The 22,995-nt window shown below is 49.1% G+C and overlaps 1 protein-coding gene across 6 annotated transcripts in view; it reads right to left on the reverse strand.

The window, feature by feature from the left end:
* The window catches only part of MSI2 (musashi RNA binding protein 2), a 401,411-nt gene that overhangs the window by 247,724 nt on the left and 130,692 nt on the right, over positions 1–22,995 (reverse strand). For all 6 annotated transcript variants that reach the window (XM_065911079.1, XM_065911078.1, XM_065911080.1 and 3 more), the window contains one exon: positions 8,305–8,397. In XM_065911079.1, the coding sequence (XP_065767151.1) occupies positions 8,305–8,397 (93 nt within the window). The remainder of the gene's footprint in view (positions 1–8,304; positions 8,398–22,995) is intronic.

Raw genomic sequence — 22,995 nt, forward strand, 5'->3', positions numbered from 1 at the left:
CCTTTTGGAGTTTCAGGCCAAGTGTCTCAACTTCTCCCACCTCCCGTTTATTTAGGGTGAGCTATTTATTCTGGCTTGCAGTCCTGAGCTCTTAAAAAAAGCTCTCAGTCCTAGGCAAACCAGGACGTCTGGTCACCCTACCTTTTTCAGCCCTGTTCTTCTCCTTACAATCAGGAATCCATCAATAATATTCATTGTCTGCCTGCTGTATGTTATCTTCCATCTGTGTTCACCCCACCAACGCCCATCCACTGCACTTTGCCACGAGTAATCATCAACCTTTCACAGTAAGGGCCCCTCTACCCAGATTCTTCCACCCTGGAAACGTCCTGGTTGCACAAATACCCCTGAAGAAGAAAGGACCATCACCCTGGCTGCAGAAGGTATGCGGACTTGAGGCAAATCAAATCCCACTCTGCCAACAATTCGACTCTAGGAAGACAATACAGAGTGGGGAAAAAATGGAAAACGCACATACAAATTCAATCTATCAAATCTCCTATTTATTTTATGCAAAGTTTTCCCGCTGCTTATTAATGCCAGCTTTCTCTCTACCATTTAATCTCTGCTTCCATTTCATTCTTGGAGGCCTGTGATTATTCTAATTCAGCATTTGGATGACTTCATTTCCGCTCAAGTACACCCAGGTCAACTTGGATAGAAAAGAAAGAGGAGGAGAAGAAAAATAATCAGCTAAAAGCTATTAAATATCAGCCGTATGCCTCATGATTGGTTTTAAAGGCAGCAGTGAGGTTAGCAACAGTCAGAAACTCACCCCTTCTGCCTCTGCCTGCATATTAACATTTTTTCTGGGGCTTTCACTCTTCTGGCTTCGAATGTAAATAAAGTACCGATGGGCGGCCGTTTTCAGCTAATTCACAAACACCAAGTTTGAATACACAGTGCTGTAAAAATTTAGAGGGTGGTAACCTGACAAATCCAGCCTTTCTACAGAGAGACTAATTCTCAGAGGACAAAGAAAATGGGGGGCTGGTAGATAAAAAGAGGGAGAAGAGAAAGAAAGAAAAAGGAAAAGCATACGCAACCCATGTAATGGAGGAGTACCCTATTGGTGGGCCGAGGGGTGGGCAGGAATCTCCGTATCAGTGTTCACTCCACAAAACAATGGGGTCCGATTTCTATGCCAAGTCTAAATGAACTGAGCTTTCTCTTCCGTAAGAACCACTCCTCGCACCCACTGGCACAAGGCTGAACCGTGATTTCTCAGACACTTTCAGTTCCCACTGAAGTACATCCAGGGGGAGAAAGGCTTCTTTCTCATGCTAACAGCTCCATTGTAAGTGACGTCTTCAAGCTGCCAGGAGGGCTCTGGGAAGGTGAGCTGGAGGAGCCCTTAAACCCCTTCTCCCGAGGCTCATTAACTCCTTCCTGCCCAAGGGTCTCCTGCCTCTGCTTCTCCTCTTCCGGGCCCCCTATAAAAACTCAGTGATGCTAAACCACACTGGGACACACGGTACAAACACACAGCCAGAAAGTTTGGGCCTTCCTTCTCTACCTTCTACGCACACGCATGCGATTAGCATAATCTCAAAGTTTTCCCAGCTTGTGATCCAGAAGGCATCCTATTTTTCTATTTGTATATTTTAAAACACTGTTAACCGAGCAATAATAATGTCTGATGCATTTGCCTAACAACAGCTGGCTATATTTTATACACTAAAAGGGAAATGGGAAGTTTTCCTAGAAACCCACTCATCTATTTCAGGAGCTCCTTTTTTTAAGCAGGGGAAAAAAAAATAAAAGAGGATTTAGGACAAGTGAGGTTGGGGTGCTCAATCAATCTGCTTCTAACTCAACTTCCTCCATGGGCTGCAGCAGAAATGGAGGAAGAAGTTGACCAGGAAAACAGAAAGCTGTTTGGCAAGAGGGTTTACCTGCAAAGCCGGAGGCTCATATTACCTGTAGGCTCTGTTTGCCCTCACCTGGCCCAGGAGGTCCAGGCCCGCTGGGGAGACAGGAGTCCCCTGTTTGCCAACTGTGACTTTCCACCCTCGGCAGCTCTACCAGGGGTCACAGGGCAAACCAAGTCCCCTCCCCCATATGACACACGTCCTAAGGCAGAGCCTGACACAAACCAGCCAGAGATTTAATAAAGCACCAGGACACTGTTGGTCTTGTTCTGAGCTATTACAGGAAGAAAATTTAAACACACAAGTAGCCTTCAGCATGACTGGTCAGGGAGGAAAGAGCCAACGGCCCTTCCTGCTGCACTCTGGAGTTGGAAGTCAAGGTCCGAGGGATGTCACGGCCCTCCAGAGCGAAGGCCCACAGGTGACAGGCGAGCCCGGCACGCCGACCACTCACTTTCCAGGGAGTCCGTGTGTGCAAGCCACTTCAGAAAACGCTGGCCTCGTGGGGGCCGTGAAGCCCACCAAGGACAGACAGGATTTTTGTTTTCCAGGCCTGGTCGGAAAGAACCGCACGCCTCCCAGAGCTCCGTGTATCTATTACTTGCCTTAGGAAGCAATAAAATCACAGTCTGCTCTCAGGAACACAGTGACTCGCTTATTTATTTTCGCACACATCTCCTGCCTTTCCCATTTCAAAGGCTTTAGATATTTTTTATTCTAGATCCTTCTCACACACACACAGCATCAACAGGAACATCCGTGCGGCGTCCGGAGGCACCCGCATCGTGTCTGCACGTAAAACCTGGAGACAGAAGAGACGAGGCAGACCCCACACGAGTGGAATCAATGAGACCTCATTCCATTAAGCAGACAACTCCTTCTTGTTTTCCATGCTGGCAAACGTTCCCCCCTCGCCAAAGTTTTCTAGCACCATTCTCTAAGTCAAGCTGACGTCCCTTAGGGCGCGAAGGCCCCTTTCTGTTTCATGTCCACGGGGCTCGCCTTCGATGAGAAACAGGGGGACTTTGCAGACCTCCTTCTCCTTCGGGGCCTGGCCCTCCCATCGGCCATGGTGAGGCTGGCCCAGCAAGGGTTAAAGCCCTCACGTCAAACCCGCACTCTCGGGCACTGGCCCAGAAGGGACATGGGAACCAGGGCAGCCAGTGATAAAGGCCGGATTGTAGCAGACCACTGAATTGGAAATGACTTGTGGGCCTAATGAAACAGAACTTTGGCAGCAAAACAGAATGAAAGGAATGAGACAATAAAAGGCTGGAACAAAGGGTGCAGAGTCGGTTCAGCTTAGCAAAATAAGCTCACTTTGTTGGTGGGGAAAGCCAAAGCCGATTAGGATAAACCAATGACTAAGCGTAAGTCTTCCAAACTAATTACACAGTTCACCATGTGAAGTATAATTGGGAGCCTCCAGATGCGGGCTGCTCTGCTTTCAGAGAGTTATATAAAGTGAGAATTACCTAGCGAGCCCGCACCAAGCAGCCCTCTCGTCGAGGTGAACGGCTGAAAGGTGCACAACGGCTCCATCCGGGACGAAGCCGAGAATTCATTAAGTTTAAAGGCCTCTTTTTGATCTCCCAAATCCTATAAGTGAGAATTTTAGAAACCAGTACTTGAAGGAGGGGCCTAAAGGGGAGAAGGAGGAACCTCTGCAACATGGAGCGACTTTGATCCCAGGGTTTTTTAATAATCGCCATGCCGGGCTCGTCCGGACAACGGTGCGGGGGGAACAGCGCCCAACAGCCCGACGGATAGTCAGGGTTTGCACGCGTGTATCGAGAGCATCACTGATGTGCTATTTTTCGGAGTGGTCTATAGACATCATTCTTGCCGGCATGAAATCGTCAGCACAGATAACGTCCACTAGGAAACCTGAAGTAGTAAATTACCGGAGATCAACATTCCTGACAAATGAACCTTTTCCCTCTGAGGATGGGGGCTGCTCCGGGGTAAAGTGGGAGATGAGGTTCTATAAACGCGCAACTTGGGTGAAAACGAGTGACTCTCAGGCTGCACGACCGCGGACGACTTACTGACCTTTCTCAACATCAGCTTCCCCATCTGCATCAGAGATGCTCCATCCACCTCACCTGACATCCCCGAGAACCAGATTTTTTAATGCATTAAAAACCTCAGCACAAAGCAAATGACCCTCTACTTCAGAAACAGCGAAACACAAGACAGACATTCACGCGGACGTCTCAACGTCACAAACCCACATCTGCCTTCATTTAGATCTAGCACATGTAATAAGAAACTAGAAATAGTTTACAGTTTTCCCAGACCTTACTCAAAGGATGAAGATTCCAGCTTTTTCCAAGCAGAGAATCCCTTCATCGCCCCTGGATCCTGAAGTGCAGAAGTTAACTCTACCAGGGTTACAGCTGTTTTGCTTACCATTAGTACATCATGCTCATTACTACTGATAACATCTTGTCTTGGTTACAGTCTATAGATACCGCAGATACCTATCTATCCATCTACCTACATAAGTTTACTTAAACACTTCCTAAATTATTCAATTTTCAAGCTTGAAACCAACCTTAGGAATAATCGAGTACAAAGGCTGGCAAATCATGGCCCATGGGCCAAATGGGGCGCCAAACTTGCTTTCATAAATAAAGTTTTATTGGAACAAAGCCACGCAATGGTTTGTGGGTTGGCTACAGCTGCACGCGCTGTACAACTGAAGTGCGTAGCTGTAACTGAGCGGAAACTATTTACTATCTAACCCTTTACAAGTTTTCCACGCCCTCCCCTGGGCGAGAAACTGAGGCCAGGAAAGAACTGCCCTGTTAAGGCGCTGCAGCGGCGTCCGCATGTGGTCATGGCCCGTATGAGGGTCTGGGGTACCTCTTCTTACTTTCCTTCAACGAGGGGGCCTGGATAACTACCCAGGGGGTGAGAACGGCACCGGAGCCAGCAGAGTCCTTCTGCCGAGACCGCACAGTCTCCTCTTAAATACAAACAAGTAGCAACACCCATGACCTGGGGGCCGGGTTGAATCTCTGGGAAGCAAGCGGGAGAAAAGCACCAGAGGCAATGACAAGCCTCCCCCGCGAGTCATCTCAAGCTCTGGGTGTGCAGTCCTGCACCCACTCTACTTACAGTAATGACAGATTCAGCCCTCCCGAGCTCAGCCCCAGGACAGCCGCCGTCCCCATCCTGATGGCCACCTGAAATAAACAGCAGAGCAGCTGCCACCTTGGGCAAGACGGGAAGAGGGAGAGCAAAGAGGCCTGACAAGGAGGGAAAACCGTAAAGAAGGCGGCAAACTCTGAACGGAGGCTGCGGAGGGGCCGGAGGTTCTGGACTGGGAGGAAGGAGAGAGTGCATTCTGGCTGTTACACTGCCTGGTTCAGCTGGGTGACCTTTGCTGAGACTTCACCCCCCTGACCTGTGCTATCCACCCCTGCAAATGGGCTGCTGGGGACACCCGAATCCGCTGTGCGGAAGCAAGGAGGCCATGCAGGCCCAGGTTCCTGGCACTGCCCCGGGCACCCAGAGGGGCCACCACCTCTGCCTCTTCTGGGCACCCTCCCTGCCCTAACTCTACCTCACAGTCGGTAAGCAGTTGAAACAGGGCCTCAAGTTTGGGTTCTGTTATTAGACAAGCCTAGAGGGGAAGTCTGTGACCTTTCAGGAGGCTGTGACCTTGAGTCAAAGATACAGTGCCACCAAGACTCTATTTATGGGCAGCCCCCCGCCCAGCACCCCAGAGAAGAATTAAGTGAGATAATGTAAGTCAGTGGCCTGGCCCAGGGAAGAAAGAAAGTGGAAGTTCTAGTCGCTCAGTCATGTCCAACTCTTTGCAGCCCCACGGACTACAGCCGGCCAGGCTCCTCCGTCTATGGAATTCTTTAAGCAAGCATACTAGAATGGGTTACAATTCCCTTCTCCAGGGATCTTCCCGACCCAGGGATCAAACCTGGGTCTCTTGCATTACAGATTCTTTACCGTCTGAGCCACCAGGGAAGCCCGACCTGGCCCATATCCAACACTTAACATGCGCTCACTAAATTATTCACTAAATTACACCTTCCTGATGTGCAGTTAGCCAACTGGAGAGAGCCCCAGACAAGCTGACACAGTGGGGAGTGTGCACAGGTGAGTGAGGAAACCTTACACAAGTGTGTGCATGTGTTTTCTGTGTCTCCCTCAATCAGTCTGTCCGTTCACTGCTACTCTTCACAGGCGCAGGGCTCACTCGCGGCCCTGGAGACCCAGCAGCAGGGTCTCCCCTTCTGGGATCCTTCTGGACTCAAGTGAATTACGCCAGAATCCTGAGAGGCAGTGGGCCCTGCCACACCAGCCATCAGCCAAACAAGGAACAAGTTTCTCTGAACAGACTCAGCTAACCCGCAGAGCACAGTGACGCCCCAGGCTACCAACACATGAGCGTACACAGTGTGAGGGCTGGGATACGTTCAAAGGCCTCCTTAGTCCTTCAGTGAAACACTTGGTAGGGTTACGCATCCTGCTGGAATCCGCAGATATTACTGCAAAATTAACTGAGCGGCTTCAGACCTGGCGAATGTCAAGTCAGGGAAGACATTCTGTGGCCGTCTGCAGACAAGAGGACGCGGTTCCCAGGGCAGGGACGGCCGCTGCTGCGGGTTCACCGCTCCCCGCCACCAGCCCACGGGCTGAGTCACAGCGCTAAGTGCTAATGAAGGACAACGGACAGGCAGAGCGAGAGAGAGAGGGGAGAGAGGGGGAGAGGCCAGCGCCGGGCATGTGTGGAGATGTGGCAAGTACGAGCCTGTTAGGGATATTCTAACAGCCCATCTGGGCAGCATCAACTTCCCTGACACCCGCAAATTGGCCCGTGAGATTGCAAGGCAGGTTACGGCTCGAAAAAGAAATCCCACTTCGTGTTTGCAAACACTACCCCCCAGCCTGGTTTTAAAGACGGAAACGGTAGCAACGAGGGCCAGCACTCCAGAGCCTTCCACCATGCAAGCTGTGTTTTGTCTCGTTAAATTATTTCCAATCTCTCTCCCTGGGCAGGGATGGACCCATCCCCCTTGGCGCTCTAAACCAGTCCTGAAGAGCATCTAGAAACGGGCATCAACACAGTCAGCTATTCTTTACACCCGCCAGAATGAATCAGCCCCCAACTGGCAAGGCCAGCCAGTACCGTGGGGAAGGAGCCTTTCATAACCGACCCGGAAGGGCAGCTGAGTGCCACTCGGAAAGCAAAGCCGGGCGGGAGGCGGCTGCAGAGACCAATGAACGCCAGAAACAGGAAACAGGCTAACCAGGCGTCAAAGCCCGCCTCCCCAAGAGGAGCCCGCGACAGGCCTCTCCCGGAGATGGGCCCCCAGCTGGCCACCACTGCGGGCAAACGAATGAAAGCACGGAACTTGCAGGCTGGCGGGTGGGCAGCCGGGGGTGATGAGTTACGGAGCTTAGGACGGTGACTTCCAGGACCCTGGGCAGGCGGCCCTCTTGCACACCCGCCCTGCGGTGGGGGCGGGGGCAGACGACACGGGCTTGTGCAGAAGCAGCCTGACCGCGCCTGTGGTCCAGGACCAGCTCCACAGCTGCTCAAAGACACAGAGGCGGCGGGCCTGCGCGCCACTCACCCGCCAGCCTCCTGGGACGCACGAGCCCACGGGGGGCGCCACACGACAGCCAGCAAGGCTCGGCACCCCAAGTCGCCCTGTGGGGGACCGGGGGAAACAGTCCCCCGAGGAACGGGCCCCCCTCAGGAAGAAGCCACCCTCCAAGGCCGAGGGGCCTCCCCGCCAAGCAGAAAGGGGCTGAATGAATCACCCATGGTGATGCACCCTGTCTGTCTGTCTGTCTGTCTGTCTGTCTGACTCTCACACACACTCTCACGCTCAGTTTCCTGACTCCTCTGGGGCCTCCTGAGTCGCTCCCAGCCCAATCCCCCGGCAGAGCCCAGGGGATGATCGCACTGCTGTCTCCTGGACATCCTGACAGGTTCACGCCCAGCATCTTCCCTGGGTTTCCTCAGGCATTTGACAGGGGAGGAGGGCTCAGCCCCCGGGGAGCCTCCTCTCTCAGTGCGTCTTCCAGAAAGGCCCAGAACGAAGCCCAGCGCAGACGCAGAAACCAGCTTCTGCAGGAGCTCCTGCCCTGCAACTCCCAGCTCAAAGTCCCTTCCCAAGTCGGCGCTGCTCCCGTCAGCTCCCGGCCCAGGCCCCACACGACCAGCCAAGGCCGGCGAAACCGCACTCAAAGGCCGCTCTGTCTGTTCCTGACGGCACACAGGGCTCCATGCCCACCACAAGCCGGGCTCTTCCATCTCGGCTCCTGCCGAATTCCAGTCCCATCTCGATAGCCAAGTCCGAGGACGAGGCTCTGGAGGACACGGTCGTGGCAAAGGCAGGGGCCACAGCAGCCACTTCGAAGGACAGAGGAGGCTGCCCCAGCCCCACGCGCCACTCACCTTGCCGAACTGCTCGAAATACTGCTTCACGTCTTCCACCACCGTGTTCGCAGACAGTCCTCCTACAAAGATTTTCTTTGTTCTTGTGACCATCTGCAAGAAATGACAAGAGGAAGACATGGGTTAACTTGGCTATCTGAAGCCACGCTCACTGAGCTATTGGACAAGCCTCTCTGCATACTTCTCCAGAGAGGAAGGCAAGGTGAGGACTATCTCAGCCGCTCAGAGCAGGCCCTTCAGACGTCTCAGGATGCCAGAGACAGTCACGAGGAACACCTTAGGCCTTCAGGCCGCAACCTGCAATCTGGCGTTTCATGCAGATGGAGAGTGGACTTCAAAGTCTCACTGGCCGTAACACACAGCTTCATTGTGATGTGAGGTCACACGTCAGAGCTATTTTAAACCGAAGAGACTCGAACAAAAGAGAACTATGTGCATGAAGACATGCTGCCCAGAAAGTACCCATAGAATGTGTCAATAAGAAACTCACATGTAATTCAAAACTCTGTGTAGACTGCCTGCAACGGAGCCATTCCGGGTGCTGGCTGGTGTCTGCCAATGGGACAGGCGCTGGGAGGGATGGCCCCCGCGCCCGCCCCCAGGGTTCCTGTCTTTCTGGATTTCTCACCTTTCACCTTGACGTGTCCTATACCCAGCCAAGCCCAGCTGGTCCCCAGGCCTCCCCACCTCTGTCCACGCAGGTTCTCCTTGGGAGGCCTCTCCACGCCTGTACTTCCCATGCCAAGCTGACTACTCTCCAAGACCCAACACTCTTCTCCAAAATGCCAGCACCGATATGGCCGCCCCACCCAGAAGCTGCGTCTCTCACTTCTGAGCCCCCTAACGCTCACACACTCGCTACTTTCCACTCGGTCTAAAGTGAGTGATAATCCTGCCCTTCTTCCCTCCTCCCCCAGACTGTCTCCCTGCAGTGCAAATACAGGGCCAAGCACACAGAAGCCCACACCCGATGTTTGGTGGATACAAAAACAAATGAACTTCTGAAATGGTCCCCCTTTAAAGTCCCACCAGCCCCAAAGCAAAAGGAGGCAGAAGTTCAGTGATGTCAGCTCTTCAGAGCGGGACCAAAAATCTTACATGGGAGAGTGAAAGACAACAAAATGAATTTTATTCTGAAAACTAAGGCTACGTGGGTTTGGGGGTTGTTTTGTTTCTCTTTAATGTCAAACAATGTAAAACTCAGTGGACACAGGATCTCCCCAGACTAGTCACACACAATAAAAACAAAACATCTTAAGTCAATGAGTAGATTCTTGTCATAATACACACACACACACACACACATATCAAATCATCACGTTGGAGAGCTTCCCTGGGGGCTCAGTGGTAAAGAACCTGCCTGCCAATGCAGGAGACACAGGTTCAATCCCTGATCCAGGAAGATCCCATGTGCTGCAAAGCGACTAAGCCTGTGCGCCACGATGACTGAACCTGCGCTCTAGAGCCCGGGGCTCGCAACTTCTGCAGCCCGAGCATCCTGGAGGTGTCCTCTGCAACAAGAGAAGCCTCCACAGTGAGAAGCCCGAGCGCCACAGCTACACGGGAGGCCCTGCTCTCTGCAACGAGAGCGAAGCCTGCTCAACAACGGAGACCCGCCACAGCCAAACATTAAATAAAAAGATGAAAGCATTTTTCAAAAATCGTCACATTGTACACTTTAAGTATCTCACCATTTTATTTGTCAATTACACCTCCATCAAGCAGGAGAGAAAAATATTTGATGAGAACATACAAAGAAAACCAAGAGTGAAACCCAAAACCAAATCAATGAGAGGGATCTGAGAACATTAAAAGAAAAGCAACCCACCACGTCACACATGTCTATGAAAAGTTGATGCAGGATGCCGAAGTCTGGGGGGTGGGGCTGGCTGGACCACTTATCACCTAGTCTGCCCCCCCCCCCCCATGTATGTCTGCAGAGACAACGAACCAACAACCCAGCCCAACAGTCACTCAGCGGAGCGAGGCCAGAGAGCATAGCCATCAAGACAGACCATGCTAAGGAGTGTGAAAGGCACTGGGGAGCCGGCTTCTGTGTCCCAGTCTGAGTGTGACCCCGGACAGTCCCCCCCCAGGCTGGGTTCTGGGCGCTGCACGGCGGTCCTCTACCAGACCGCCCAACTAACCCTGAACCCTCCTGAGTCTGCGGGCCCAGCGGCCCCGACGGGGAGGCTCCCTGACCTCGGGCCCTCACACTTCACCTCAGTGGCTCCCAGACGGGACCCAGGCAACCGGAGCCCGCAGACCGAGCCTGACCCGGAACACCCCATAGAGGGTGTCCTCCACTGTCTTGGGGACACGTGGCCTGATGACTCTCGTGTGTCTCTCTGCTGGAGACCGCCAGGCAGTGGTTAGCATGTGTGTTTAAAATCGTCCTTTACTATTTTTTTCATCTTTTCCAGATGAACGAGAGATTAGATACTGTACACCAGGACATTCTATGAAGATCCCACCAGTGTCCACACCACTGAGCGCCTCAGGCCGATGGGCACGCACCTTATCTAGCTCCTTGTTCATTTCCTCCCTTGTCTCCCTGCTTATCCATCAGTCTCCCTGGGGGGTCAAGGTCACCTTCACAGTGAAGCTCCACCAGACCCTCACCTCATTTAAACCTCTCCCTACACTCACTAATCGCCAAATTTGAATAACCTTTCCTAATTTCCCTGTTACTCCAGGTGTTTCTTGACTTCCTACTTTTGCATTCCAGCCCCCTATAATGAAAAGGACATCTTTTTTGGGTGTTAGTTCTAAAAGGTCTTGTAGGTCTTCATAGAACCGTTCAACTTCAGCTTCTTCAGCGTTACTGGTTGGGGCATAGGCCTGGATTACCGGGATATTGAATGGTTTCCCTGGGAAACGAACAAAGATCATTCTGTCATTTTGAGATTGCATCCAATCACTGCATTTTGGACTCTTTTGTTGACCATGATGGCTACTCCATTTCTTCTAAGGGATTCCTGCCCACAGTAGTAGAAATAATGGTCATCTGAGTTAAATTCACCCATTTCTGTCCATTTTACTTTGCTGATTCCTAAAATGTCGACATTCACTCTTGCCATCTCCTGTTTGACCACTTCCAATTTGCCTTGATTCATGGACCTAACATTCCAGATTCCTATGCAATATTGCTCTTTACAGCAATGGACCTTGCTTCTATCACCAGTCACATCCACGATTGGGTATTGTTTTTGCTTTGGCTCTATCCCTTCATTCTTTCTGGAGTTATTTCTCCACTGAACTCCGGTAGTATATTGGGCACCTACTGATCTGGAGAGTTCCTCTTTCAGTATCCTATCATTTTGCCTTTTCATACTGTTCATGGGGTTCTCAAGGCAAGAATGCTGAAGTGGTTTGCAATTCCCTTCTCCAGTGGACCACATTCTGTCAGACCTCTCCACCATGACCCGTCTGTCCTGGGTGGCCCCACATGGCATGGCTTAGTTTCACTGAGTTAGACAAGGTTATGGTCCATGTGATCATATTGGCTAGTTTTCTGTGATTATGATTTCAGTGTCTGCCCTTTGACGCCCTCTCTCAATACCTACCATCTTACTTGGGTTTTTCTTACCTTGGACGTGGGCATAGCAAACACCCTCTTCCAACAACACAAGAGGAGACTTTACACATGAACATCACCAGATGGTCAACACCAAAATCAGATTGATTATTTTCTTTGCAGCCAAAGATGGAGAAGCTCTATACAGTCAGCAAAAACAAGACCAGGAGCTGACTATGGCTCAGATGATGAACTCCTTATTGGCAAATTCAGACTTAAATTGAACTAAGTAGGGAAAACCACTAGACCATTCAGGTATGATCTAAATCACATCCCTTATGACTATACAGTGGAAGTGAGAAACAGATTTAAGGGACTAGATCTGATAGACAGAAGGCCTGATGAACTATGGACAGAGGTTGGTGACATTGTACAGGAGACAGGGATCAAGACCATCCCCATGGAAAAGAAATGCAAAAAGGCAAAACGGCTGTCTGAGGAGGCCTTACAAATAGCTGTGAAAAGAAGAGAAGTGAAAAGCACAGGAGAAGAGGAAAGATATGCCCATTTGAATGCAGAGTTCCAAAGAATAGCCAGGAGAGATAAGAAAGCCGTCCTCAGCAATCAATGCAAAGAAATAGAGGAAAACAACAGAATGGGAAAGACCAGAGATCTCTTCAAGATAATCAGAGATAGCATGGGAACATTTCATGCAAAGATGAGTTCGATAAAGGACAGAAATGGTATGGTCCTAACAGAAGCAGAAGATATTAAGAAGAGGTGGCAAGAATACACAGAAGAACTGTACAAAAATGATCTTCATGACCTAGATAATCATGATGGTATGATCACTCACCTAGAGCCAGACATGCTGGAATGTGAAGTCAAGTGGGCCTTATTTTTTTTTTTTTTTCATTTATTTTTATTATTTGGAGGCTAATTACTTCACAACATTGCAGTGGGTTTCGTCATACATTGACATGACTCAGTCATGGAGTTACATGTATTCCCCATCCCGATCCCCCCTCCCACCTCCCTCTCCACCCGATTCCTCTGGGTCTTCCCAGTACACCAGGCCCGAGCACCTGTCTCATGCATCCCACCTGGGCTGGTGATCTGTTTCACTACAGATAATATACATGCTGTTCTCTCGAAACATCCCACTCTCGCCTTCTCCCACAGAGTCCAAAAGTCTGTTCTGTACATCTGTGTCTCTTTTTCTGTTTTGCATATAGGGTTATCGTTACCATCTTTCTAAATTCCATATATATGTGTTAGTATGCTGTAATGTTCTTTATCTTTCTGGCTTACTTCACTCTGTATAATGGGCTCCAGTTTCATCCATCTCATTAGAACTGATTCAAATGAATTCTTTTTAACGGCTGAGTAATATTCCATGGTGTATATGTACCACAGCTTCCTTATCCATTCGTCTGCTGATGGGCATCTAGGTTGCTTCCATGTCCTGGCTATTATAAGCAGTGCTGCGATGAACATTGGGGTACACGTGTCTCTTTCAGATCTGGTTTCCTCAGTGTGTATGCCCAGAAGTGGTATTGCCGGGTCATATGGCAGTTCTATTTCTAATTTTTTAAGAAATCTCCACACTGTTCTCCATAGTGGCTGTACTAGTTTGCATTCCCACCAACAGTGTAAGAGGGTTCCCTTTTCTCCACACCCTCTCCAGCATTTATTGCTTGTAGACTTGGATAGCAGCCATCCTGACTGGCGTGTAATGGTACCTCATTGTGATTTTGATTTGCATTTCTCTGATAATGAGTGACGTTGAGCATCTTTTCATGTGTTTGTTAGCCATCTGTATGTCTTCTTTGGAGAAATGTCTGTTTAGTTCTTTGGCCCATTTTTTGATTGGGTCATTTATGTTTCTGGAATTGAGCTTCAGGAGTTGCTTGTATATTTTTGAAATTAATCCTTTGTCTGTTGCTTCATTTGCTATTATTTTCTCCCAATCTGAGGGCTGTCTTTTCACCTTACTTATAGTTTCCTTTGTTGTGCAAAAGCTTTTTAAGTTTCATTAGGTCCCATTTGTTTATTTTTGCTTTTATTTCCAATATTATGGGAGATGGGTCACAGAGGATCCTGCTGTGATTTATGTTGGAGAGTGTTTTGCCTATGTTCTCCTCTAGGAGTTTTATAGCTTCTGGTCTTACATTTAGATCTTTAATCCATTTTGAGTTTATTTTTGTGTATGGTGTTAGAAAGTGTTCTAGTTTCATTCTTTTACAAGTGGTTGACCAGTTTTCCCAGCACCACTTGTTAAAGAGGTTGTCTTTTTTCCATTGCATATCTTTGCCTCCTTTGTCGACGATAAGGTGTCCATAGGTTGGTGGATTTATCTTTGGGCTTTCTATTCTGTTCCATTGATCTATATTTCTGTCTTTGTGCCAGTACCATACTGTCTTGATGACTGTGGCTTTGTAGTAGAGTCTGAAGTCAGGCAGGTTGATTCCTCCAGTTCCATTCTTCTTTCTCAAGATTACTTTGGCTATTCGAGGTTTTTTGTATTTCCATACAAATTGTGAAATTATTTGTTCTAGCTCTGTGAAAAATACCGTTGGTAGCTTGATAGGGATTGCGTTGAATCTATAGATTGCTTTGGGTAGAATAGCCATTTTCACAATATTGATTCTTCCAATCCATGAACATGGTATGTTTCTCCATCTGTTTGTGTCCTCTTTGATTTCTTTCATCAGTGTTTTAGAGTTTTCTATGTATAGGTCTTTTGTTTCTTTAGGTAGATATAATCCTAAGTATTTTATTCTTTTTGTTGCAATGGTGAATGGTATTGTTTCCTTAATTTCTCTTTCTGTTTTCTCATTGTTAGTGTATAGGAATGCAAGGGATTTCTGTTCAAGTGGGCCTTAGAAAGCATCACTATGAACAAAGCTAGTGGATGTGATGGAATTCCAGTTGAGCTATTTCAAATCCTGAAAGATTATGCTGTGAAAGTGCTACACTCAATATGCCAGCAAATTTGGAAAACTCAGCAGTGGCCACAGGACTAGAAAAGGTCAGTTTTCATTCCAATCCCAAAGAAAGGCAATGCCAAAGAATGCTCAAACTATCGCACAACTGCACTTATCTCACATGCTAGTAAAGTAATGCTCAAAATTCTCCAAGCCAGGCTTCAGCAATACGTGAACCATGAACTTCCAGATGTTCAAGCTGGTTTTAGAAAAGGCAGAGGAACCAGAGATCAAATTGCCAACATCCGCTGGATCATCGAAAAAGCAAGAGAGTTCCAGAAAAACATCTATTTCTGTTTTATTGACTATGGCAAAGCCTGTGACTGTGTAGATCACCATAAACTGTGGAAAATTCTGAAAGAGATAGAAATACCAGACCACCTGACCTGCCTCTTGAGAAACCTATATGCAGGTCAGGAAGCAACAGTCAGAACTGGACATGGACCAACAGACTGGTTCCAAATAGGAAAAAGAGTATGTCAAGGCTGTATATTGCTACCCTGCTTATTTAACTTATATGCAGAGTACATCATGAGAAACGCTGGGCTGGATGAAGCACAAGCTGGAATCAAGATTGCCGAGAGAAATATCAATAACCTCAGATATGCAGATGACACCATCTTTATGGCAGAGAGTGAAGAGGACTAAAAAGCCCCTTGATGAAAGTGAAAGAGGAGAGGGAAAGAGTTGGCTTAAAGCTCAACATTCAGAAAACTAAGATCATGGCATCTGGTCCCATCACCTCATGGGAAATAGATGGGGAGACAGTGGAAACAGTGCCAGACTATTTTTTGGGGCTCCAAAATCACTGCAGATGGTGATTGCAGCCATGAAATTAAAAGACGCTTACTCCTTAGAAGGAAAGTTATGAGCAACCTAGATAGCATATTAAAAAGCAGAGACATTACTTTGTCAACAAAGGTCCGTCTGATCAAGGCTATGGTTTTCCCAGTGGTCATGTATGGATGTGAGATTTGGGCTGTGAAGAAAGCCGAGTGCTGAAAAATTGATGCTTTTGAACTGTGGTGTTGGAGAAGACTCTTGACAGTCCCTTGGACTGCAAGGAGATCCAACCAGTCCATTCTAAAGGAGATCAGTCCTGGGTGTTCATTGGAAGGACTGATGCTGAAGCTGAAACTCCAATACTTTGGCCACCTCATGTGAAAAGTTGACTCATTGGAAAAGACCCTGATGCTGGGAGGGATTGGGGGCAGGAGGAGAAGGGGACAACAGAGGATGAGATGGCTGGATGGCATCACCGACTTGATGAACATGAGTTTGAGTAAGCTCCGGGAGTTGGTGATGGACAGGGAGGCCTGGCGTGCTGCGATTCATGGGGTCGCAAAGAGTCGGACACGACTGAGCAACTGAATTGAATTTTCTTAATGCATTCAATCAACAGATAATACTACAAGCAAAGCGCTGGAATTTACATTCTAATATGGACTTTAATCCACTTTAAAATAGAGACATAATAATTAGCCTACCACACAAGATTCCTGTTAAATTAAATAACTTATGCCAAAGTGTCCAGTGGGACACCTCAGAGATGCTAAATACATGGTCACTATATCTGAATCCAAAGTCAGTTACTAAATCCATCCTTCAAGCTCAGAACAAACGTGCAGTAGAAACCTTTTATCAAACACGTTGATAAATCAACCCTTGTTGTCCCATTCTCTTCCACTATCATTTCAAAAACACTTTCCTGCATCTCCACGTGGTTTCAGATTGGCAAAGCCTCCCAACAGTTTCATTTTATATTTTTCATTCCTTTTCTTTTAGCTCCAGCAAAGCAATTAAATATCTATAAAGAAACACTAATGTGATCTGCAAACATGCACTCGTGGAGTTTTCAACTTAAGGCAACTCTGGAGAGACATTTCGTAAAATGAACCCATGGCCTCATTCAGACATGGTGTAGAGCCAGGTGGGTGTAGACAGCTGGCCCTATTTCTATTCCAGTCATTCACACGAATGCAGAGATTTAAACGACCAACATGTGTTCATTCTAAATAACAGAAGTCAACAGCATGTTCATTGCCCAGTAACTGATGAAACAAGAAGGTCCACTCTGACACCCTCTACCGTTGCCCTACAGCCATAAACCTGCCAGGACAGAGCCCTAAATGCTGGGGAAGACACCTAGTTATAAATCCACACAGTCCCAAAACAGTCTTTAAAATATTTTTAAAACAAGGATGAGGAATTCCAGGCCCCAGACAATGCGCCCAAGTGACTAAAACATCCTCTCCAGGAACCAGCTCAGCTGCGGAGATGGGGCCCACTCTTGAGCAAACACTGAAAGGAGACTGATTTAATCAAAACCTTCCGAACGTGAAGAGGCCAGTGGGAAGATGGGCAACACTTGGTCAGCTGCTCGCCGACGTCGCGGCTTCAGGAGAGGGGGGCGCGGGTCCTGCAGGTGACCCCTCCCACCAGGGGTGCTGAGGGAAGCGGGAGTGTTGCACTTCGTCAGTTCTGGCAGCGTCACTGCCACACGGGCAGCTCGCTGCTCCAGGATCCCCACTTTGGAGAGGGATGCAGAGGGTGGCAGAGGATGCTGGAAGCACACGCTCTCCCATTTCTCTCCCACCTCCGTGACTGCTGAGGACAGCAGCAAGGGGGCAGGGCGGAGATGTGGCGTTCAGCGTGTCGGGGCACTCTTAATGAATGAAGGTCCTCAAATCCCCATCAGTGCTGTCAAGGTTTCACTTCTATGTATGTGTTTTCTTGCATGTGTGTGTGTACATACCTTGGGGGGTACCCCTCTGTTCCCCATCCTTGAGTCTTGACTTCTATTTACCCCAGGAACCATGCAGCACCCCCAGATCTTTAACCCTCTTCTGACCTTGGAAACAGTGAGCAGGCCTGGTGACTTCCTGGCCCCCGACTCTCTAGTCCTTGGTATTATAAAAAGTCCTCTCTGCAAAAGGGAACCCTCTTGCATTGTTGGTGGGAATGCAAACTTGTACAGCCACTATGGAGAACAGTGTGGAGATTCCTTTAAAAATTGGGAATAGAACTGCCATATGACCCAGCAATCCCACTGCTGGGTACACACACCCAGGAAGCCAGAATTGAAAGAGACATATGCACCCCAATGTTCACTGTAGCACTGTTTACAATAGCCAAGACATGGAAGCAACCTAGGTGTCTGCTGGCAGACGAACAGATAAGAACACTGTGGTACATATACACAATGGAATATTACTCAGCCATTAAAAAGAATGGATTTGAATCAGTTCTAATGAGGTGGATGAAACTGGAGCCCATTATACAAAGTGAAATAAGCCACAAAGGAAAAACACCAATACAGTATACTAACGCATATATATGGAATTTACAAAGATGCTAACGATGACCCTATATGCAAGACAGCAAAAGAGACACAGATGTACAGAACAGACTTCTGGACTCTGTGGGAGAAGGCAAGGGTGGGATGATTTGAGAGAATAGCATTGAAACATGTATATTATCACATGTGAAACAGATCGCCAGTCCAGGTTCGATGCATGAGACAGAGTGCTCAGGGCTGGTGCACTGGGATGACCCTGAGGGATGGAATGGGGAGGGAGGTGGGAGGGGGGTTCAGGATGGGGAATGCATGTACACCCGTGGCTGATTCATGTCAATGTATGGCAAAAACCACAACAACACTGTAAAGTAATTAGCCTCCAATTAAAATAAATAAATTAATTAATTAGAAAAGTCCTCTGCGCACAGAGGAGGGGCCCCCTGAGCTAGGCCCTTCGGGCACCTGTTTTCCAGCCCACAGCCTTCACACTGACACACGCAGCACACCCTGATGGGGTGTGTGTGTGTGTGTGTGTGTGTGTGTAGAGCACACAAAGGGGGTGGGGAGGCTTCAGGCTCTCACAGTTTTGCATCGAGACCCATAATTTAACTAAACACCACTGCTCTCCATGCACCTCTTGGCTCGGCTCAACAAAGAAAACCCCAGCACCCATTCCAGTTTGGAAAATTGCTGTTTATACATACGAACTGGCCAAAGCCAGCTGCTAACTAGGGCTGCAAAGCACACTCCACCTTCCTGCCTCCAACCAGAGAGCTGACTTTTTTTTTTAAAGTTTCAAAAACTCCCTTTTGAAAAACATGTTTCCATCTGAAATGGTCACTCGGAGTGGAGCCACTGGTTGTATTTTTATAAAATCTAATAAAGCAGGGGTGTAATGTATGACAAAACCCACTGAAATGTTGTGAAGTGATTGGCCTCCAACTAATAAAATAATATTTAAAAAAAAAAAAAAAAAAAGCAGGGGTGTGTGTGTGTGTGCGCGCGTGTGTGCTGAAAGCAGAGGGTGGGGCTGTTAGAATCTTTTACGATGAGATTGAAGGGGAAATTTTAGCTCCACCAGCACTGGACCAAGATATTAGCTGTCACACAAGAAAACAACAAAACAACAACAAATATTTGTGATCCTAATAAAAGCATGGAAGGGCAGAACGTAGCTGAGCAGAGTCTGAAATGGGTGCGAGAGAGGCCCAGGGAAATTAAGTCAGCTCTTGCCATCACCATGGTCCTGAAGAGAGTTCCCATTCCCCTTGATGAAAAGCACGAGACAGCTCCAACGCCCAAGCACATGGCCTCTCTGCAGAGCTTGAAGGAGCCCCAGAGGACACTGGGTGGGTTTTCACAAATCTGACTGTCCATTATCCCCTTCATGCAGATGAAAAAATCAAGTCCCAGCACAGTGATTCATGTGCTTGTTAAAGGCAAGACAGAGTGACAAGAGAGAACCAGTATGCCGGCAGATACCATGCAATTCCATATGAGATTCTAAATTTGGTGAGTACCTTGTTTTTCAGAACCTGGGGTAAGATTGTACGGCATCACCAACTCTGCATTTGAGAACTAAGCCTGATCTTCTTGGTAAAGAAGCTCCAGGAAGGCTGACTGATGTCACAGGAGTCCCATGCCCCATGGCCCCTTCCTCCAGGGTATTTCTTCCTAGAGACCTGCCCTCTAAAATTCCCAGGTTCTCTCAGTATTTTCTTCCATTCTTTCCTTCTTCCTGTAAACAACCACTCTCGCCAGCACTAACACCCCCGCTCCCACCATCATCGCCATCACTTCTGAATCCAAAGGTAAAACTCACTTAACATACAAATTCAGAATACAAGTCAGAAACTTAATCTTCTCCAGAAATTTCTAGACTTATATGTGGAAAAGAGACTACATTAGTTTGCTGGGTCCATCGAAATTCATGTCCACCTAGAACCTCAGAATGTGATCTTTATCTAGAAAGAGGATCTTGCAGCTGGCAATTCCTAAAGGATCTTGAGATGAAAGCACCCGGGTGTAGCTGTTGTCGTTCACTCGTTAAGTCATGTCCAGCTCATTGCAATCCCATGGATTGCAGCACAGCAGGCTTCCCTGGCCTTCACTATCTCCTTCCCGGAGTTTACTCGAGTTTACTCGCATTCTTGTCCACTGAATCAATGATGCCATCCAACCATCTCATCTTCTGTCATCCCCTTCTCCTCTTGCCCTCAATCTTTCCCAGCATCAGGGTCTTTTCCAATGAGTTGGCTCTTTGCATCAGATGGCCAAAGAATAGTCCTTCCAATGAATATTCAGGATTGATTTCCTTTAGGATTGACTGGCTGGATCTTGTTGCAGTTCAAGGGACTCTCAAGAGTCTCCTCCAACACCACAGTTCAAAAGCATCAATTCTTTGGCACTCAGCTTTCTTTATGGTCCAAGTCTCACATCCATATATGACCAATGGGAAAACTATAGTTTTAACAAGTTGGACCTTTGTCCTATAGGATGGGCCCTAATTCAATGAGGAGTCCTGATTAGAGGAGGAGATGGGTCTCACACACACACGGGTACACACACATACAAACCAGAAGGTGGTCCTGTGAAGACAGAGGCAGAGATGGGAGACATGTGTTCACAAGCCGAGGAACGCCAGCAGCTCTGAGAAGCCATGAGAGGTAAGGGATGGTTTCTCCCTCAAAACCCTTGGAAGGGGCTCTGCCAACACCTCCACCTCAGACGTCTAGACTCCTGAACCAGAAAGGAGCACTTCAGCTGCTTCCACCGCCCAGTGTGTGGCAGCCCCAGGAACCAACACGGAGACCTCCTGGGGGGAGACCCCGGGACACCGTGACCTCAGCCCCCCTCTCCTCGGTGACAGTGGACTGTGGTCCACAAGGACGCCTCCAGCATGACGTGGTGGGCGGGAGAAAGCTATAGCCGTGTGTGACCGTCCGAATCCGCCTCCGGAGGAAGACCGGTCACACTCATCACTTGCTCACCCGCTAAGGCAGGGATCAAGGCTCGGCCTCAACGCGTGAGACGAGGTGGCGAGGGGGTCAGAGAAGCAGAGCCAGATCCCGAGGAGACACGACCCACCGGTTGCCCACGGACGGAAGCGCCTCTGACAGGATGCGGAGGGCCGGGGCGGGCATGGGGGCAGGTCCCGTCCTGGCAAAAGGCGCCCTCCCCAGAGTGAAGGCCTGGTGCCTGCGCCTCCTGCATGCTCAAGCACTCTGTCCCCGCTGCGGGCAGAGCCCCGCTCACCGCGCCACCCTCAGGCCTCACGGCAACCTCAGCTGGCTCTGGCCTCCCTTCCACAGCCACGGGAACAGGCGCAGGCACACGACTGCCCAGAGTCACACGGCGCTCACGAGTGACACAATGGGGCGTCCGAACCCCGAGCTTGTGGGGTCTCAGGCCCCCGACCAGGGACCAGACCCCAGGATGTGGTGTCCCACCCACTGGACCGCCAGGGAAGTCCTCAACCTCAAACTTCCTATTTGCTGAATCCCCTACACCGTTTCAAAAAGCATACATATCCACATCTATATCTCTACATATTTTCCCGCCAGTGCTCGCATTGCGTGGGCTTAGCTCCTCCACAGTACGTGGATCTTAGTTCCGCAACCAGGGATTGAACCCACGCCCCCTGCAATCAAAGTCAGATTCTCAGCCACTGGACCACCAGGGAGGTCTCTCCTACACTTTGGCCCGTGACTTCCCAGCAGAAAGAACCAGGGGAAGGGAGGTGGGGCGGGCCATGAGGAGCAAGCCTGACTCGGCCCTTTTCAATCCTGAAGCCAGACGCTGCTGCTGGGCACGCTGAATGCTGTATTCACTTAGGGAAAGAGTCTGGCGAATCGTAGAGTCATGCTGCTGCTAAGTCACTTCAGTCGTGTTCGACTCTGTGCACACCCCATCCCTGGGATTCTCCAGGCAAGAACACTGAAGTGGGTTGCCATTTCCTTCTCCAATGCATAAAGGTGAAAAGTGAAAGTGTAGTCGCTCAGTCATGTCTGACTCTTCGCAACCCCATGGACTGCAGCCTACCAGGCTCCTCCATCCATGGGATTTTCCAGGCAAGAGTACTGGAGTGGGGTGCCATTGCCTTCTCCAGATTCATCATAGGTCTCAACAATTCCAGTCTTACTATACACTCAAGAGAAATTAAAACATATGTCCATCCAAAACCTTCCACACAAAACGTTCACAGCAGCAGTCTGCTTTTTGTTCGTTCATCAAAAAGCAGAACCCGAATGCCCATTGAAGGATGGATGGATAGACGGATGGATAAATTAAATGTGATCTATCTACATAATGAAGTATTGTGTGTGCGTGTGTGGGAAGTCACCTGGGTCATATCCAACTCTTCGCGACCCCATGGACTGTACGTAGCCCACCAGGCTCCTCTGTCCTTTGGATTCTCCAGGCAAGAACACTGGAGTGGGTTCTCATTTCCTCCTCCAGGGGATCTTCCCGACCCAGGGATCACACCCACGTCTCCTGCAGCTCCTGCACTGCAGGCAAGATCCCTTTACGACTGAGCCACCTGGGAAGCCCCATGGAATACTGTGTGGTCACAAAAAGGAATGGCGCACTGCCGTACGCTCCAACACGACTGAGCCCTGAAAACGCTGCGCCAGTCATAAAAGGCCACATATTGGACAGCTCCACTCATGCGGAACTCTGCGGGGAAGCCCACAGAGACAGCATGTAGACTGGGGATTGTGCAGACCTGGGCAGTCAGGAGGCGATGGCTAAAGAGTACGGGACTCCTTTGTGAGGTGGTGAAAACGCTCTAACCTGACCGTGGTGACGTGCGCACGTGTGCATGTCACCGTGGTCATCACACCCTCACCCCAGGTACTGAGCTGCTCTGCATCCACAGGTGGTGAACA

The sequence above is a fragment of the Muntiacus reevesi genome, chromosome 18 (assembly GCF_963930625.1).
Source record: "Muntiacus reevesi chromosome 18, mMunRee1.1, whole genome shotgun sequence".
Taxonomy (NCBI): domain Eukaryota; kingdom Metazoa; phylum Chordata; class Mammalia; order Artiodactyla; family Cervidae; genus Muntiacus; species Muntiacus reevesi.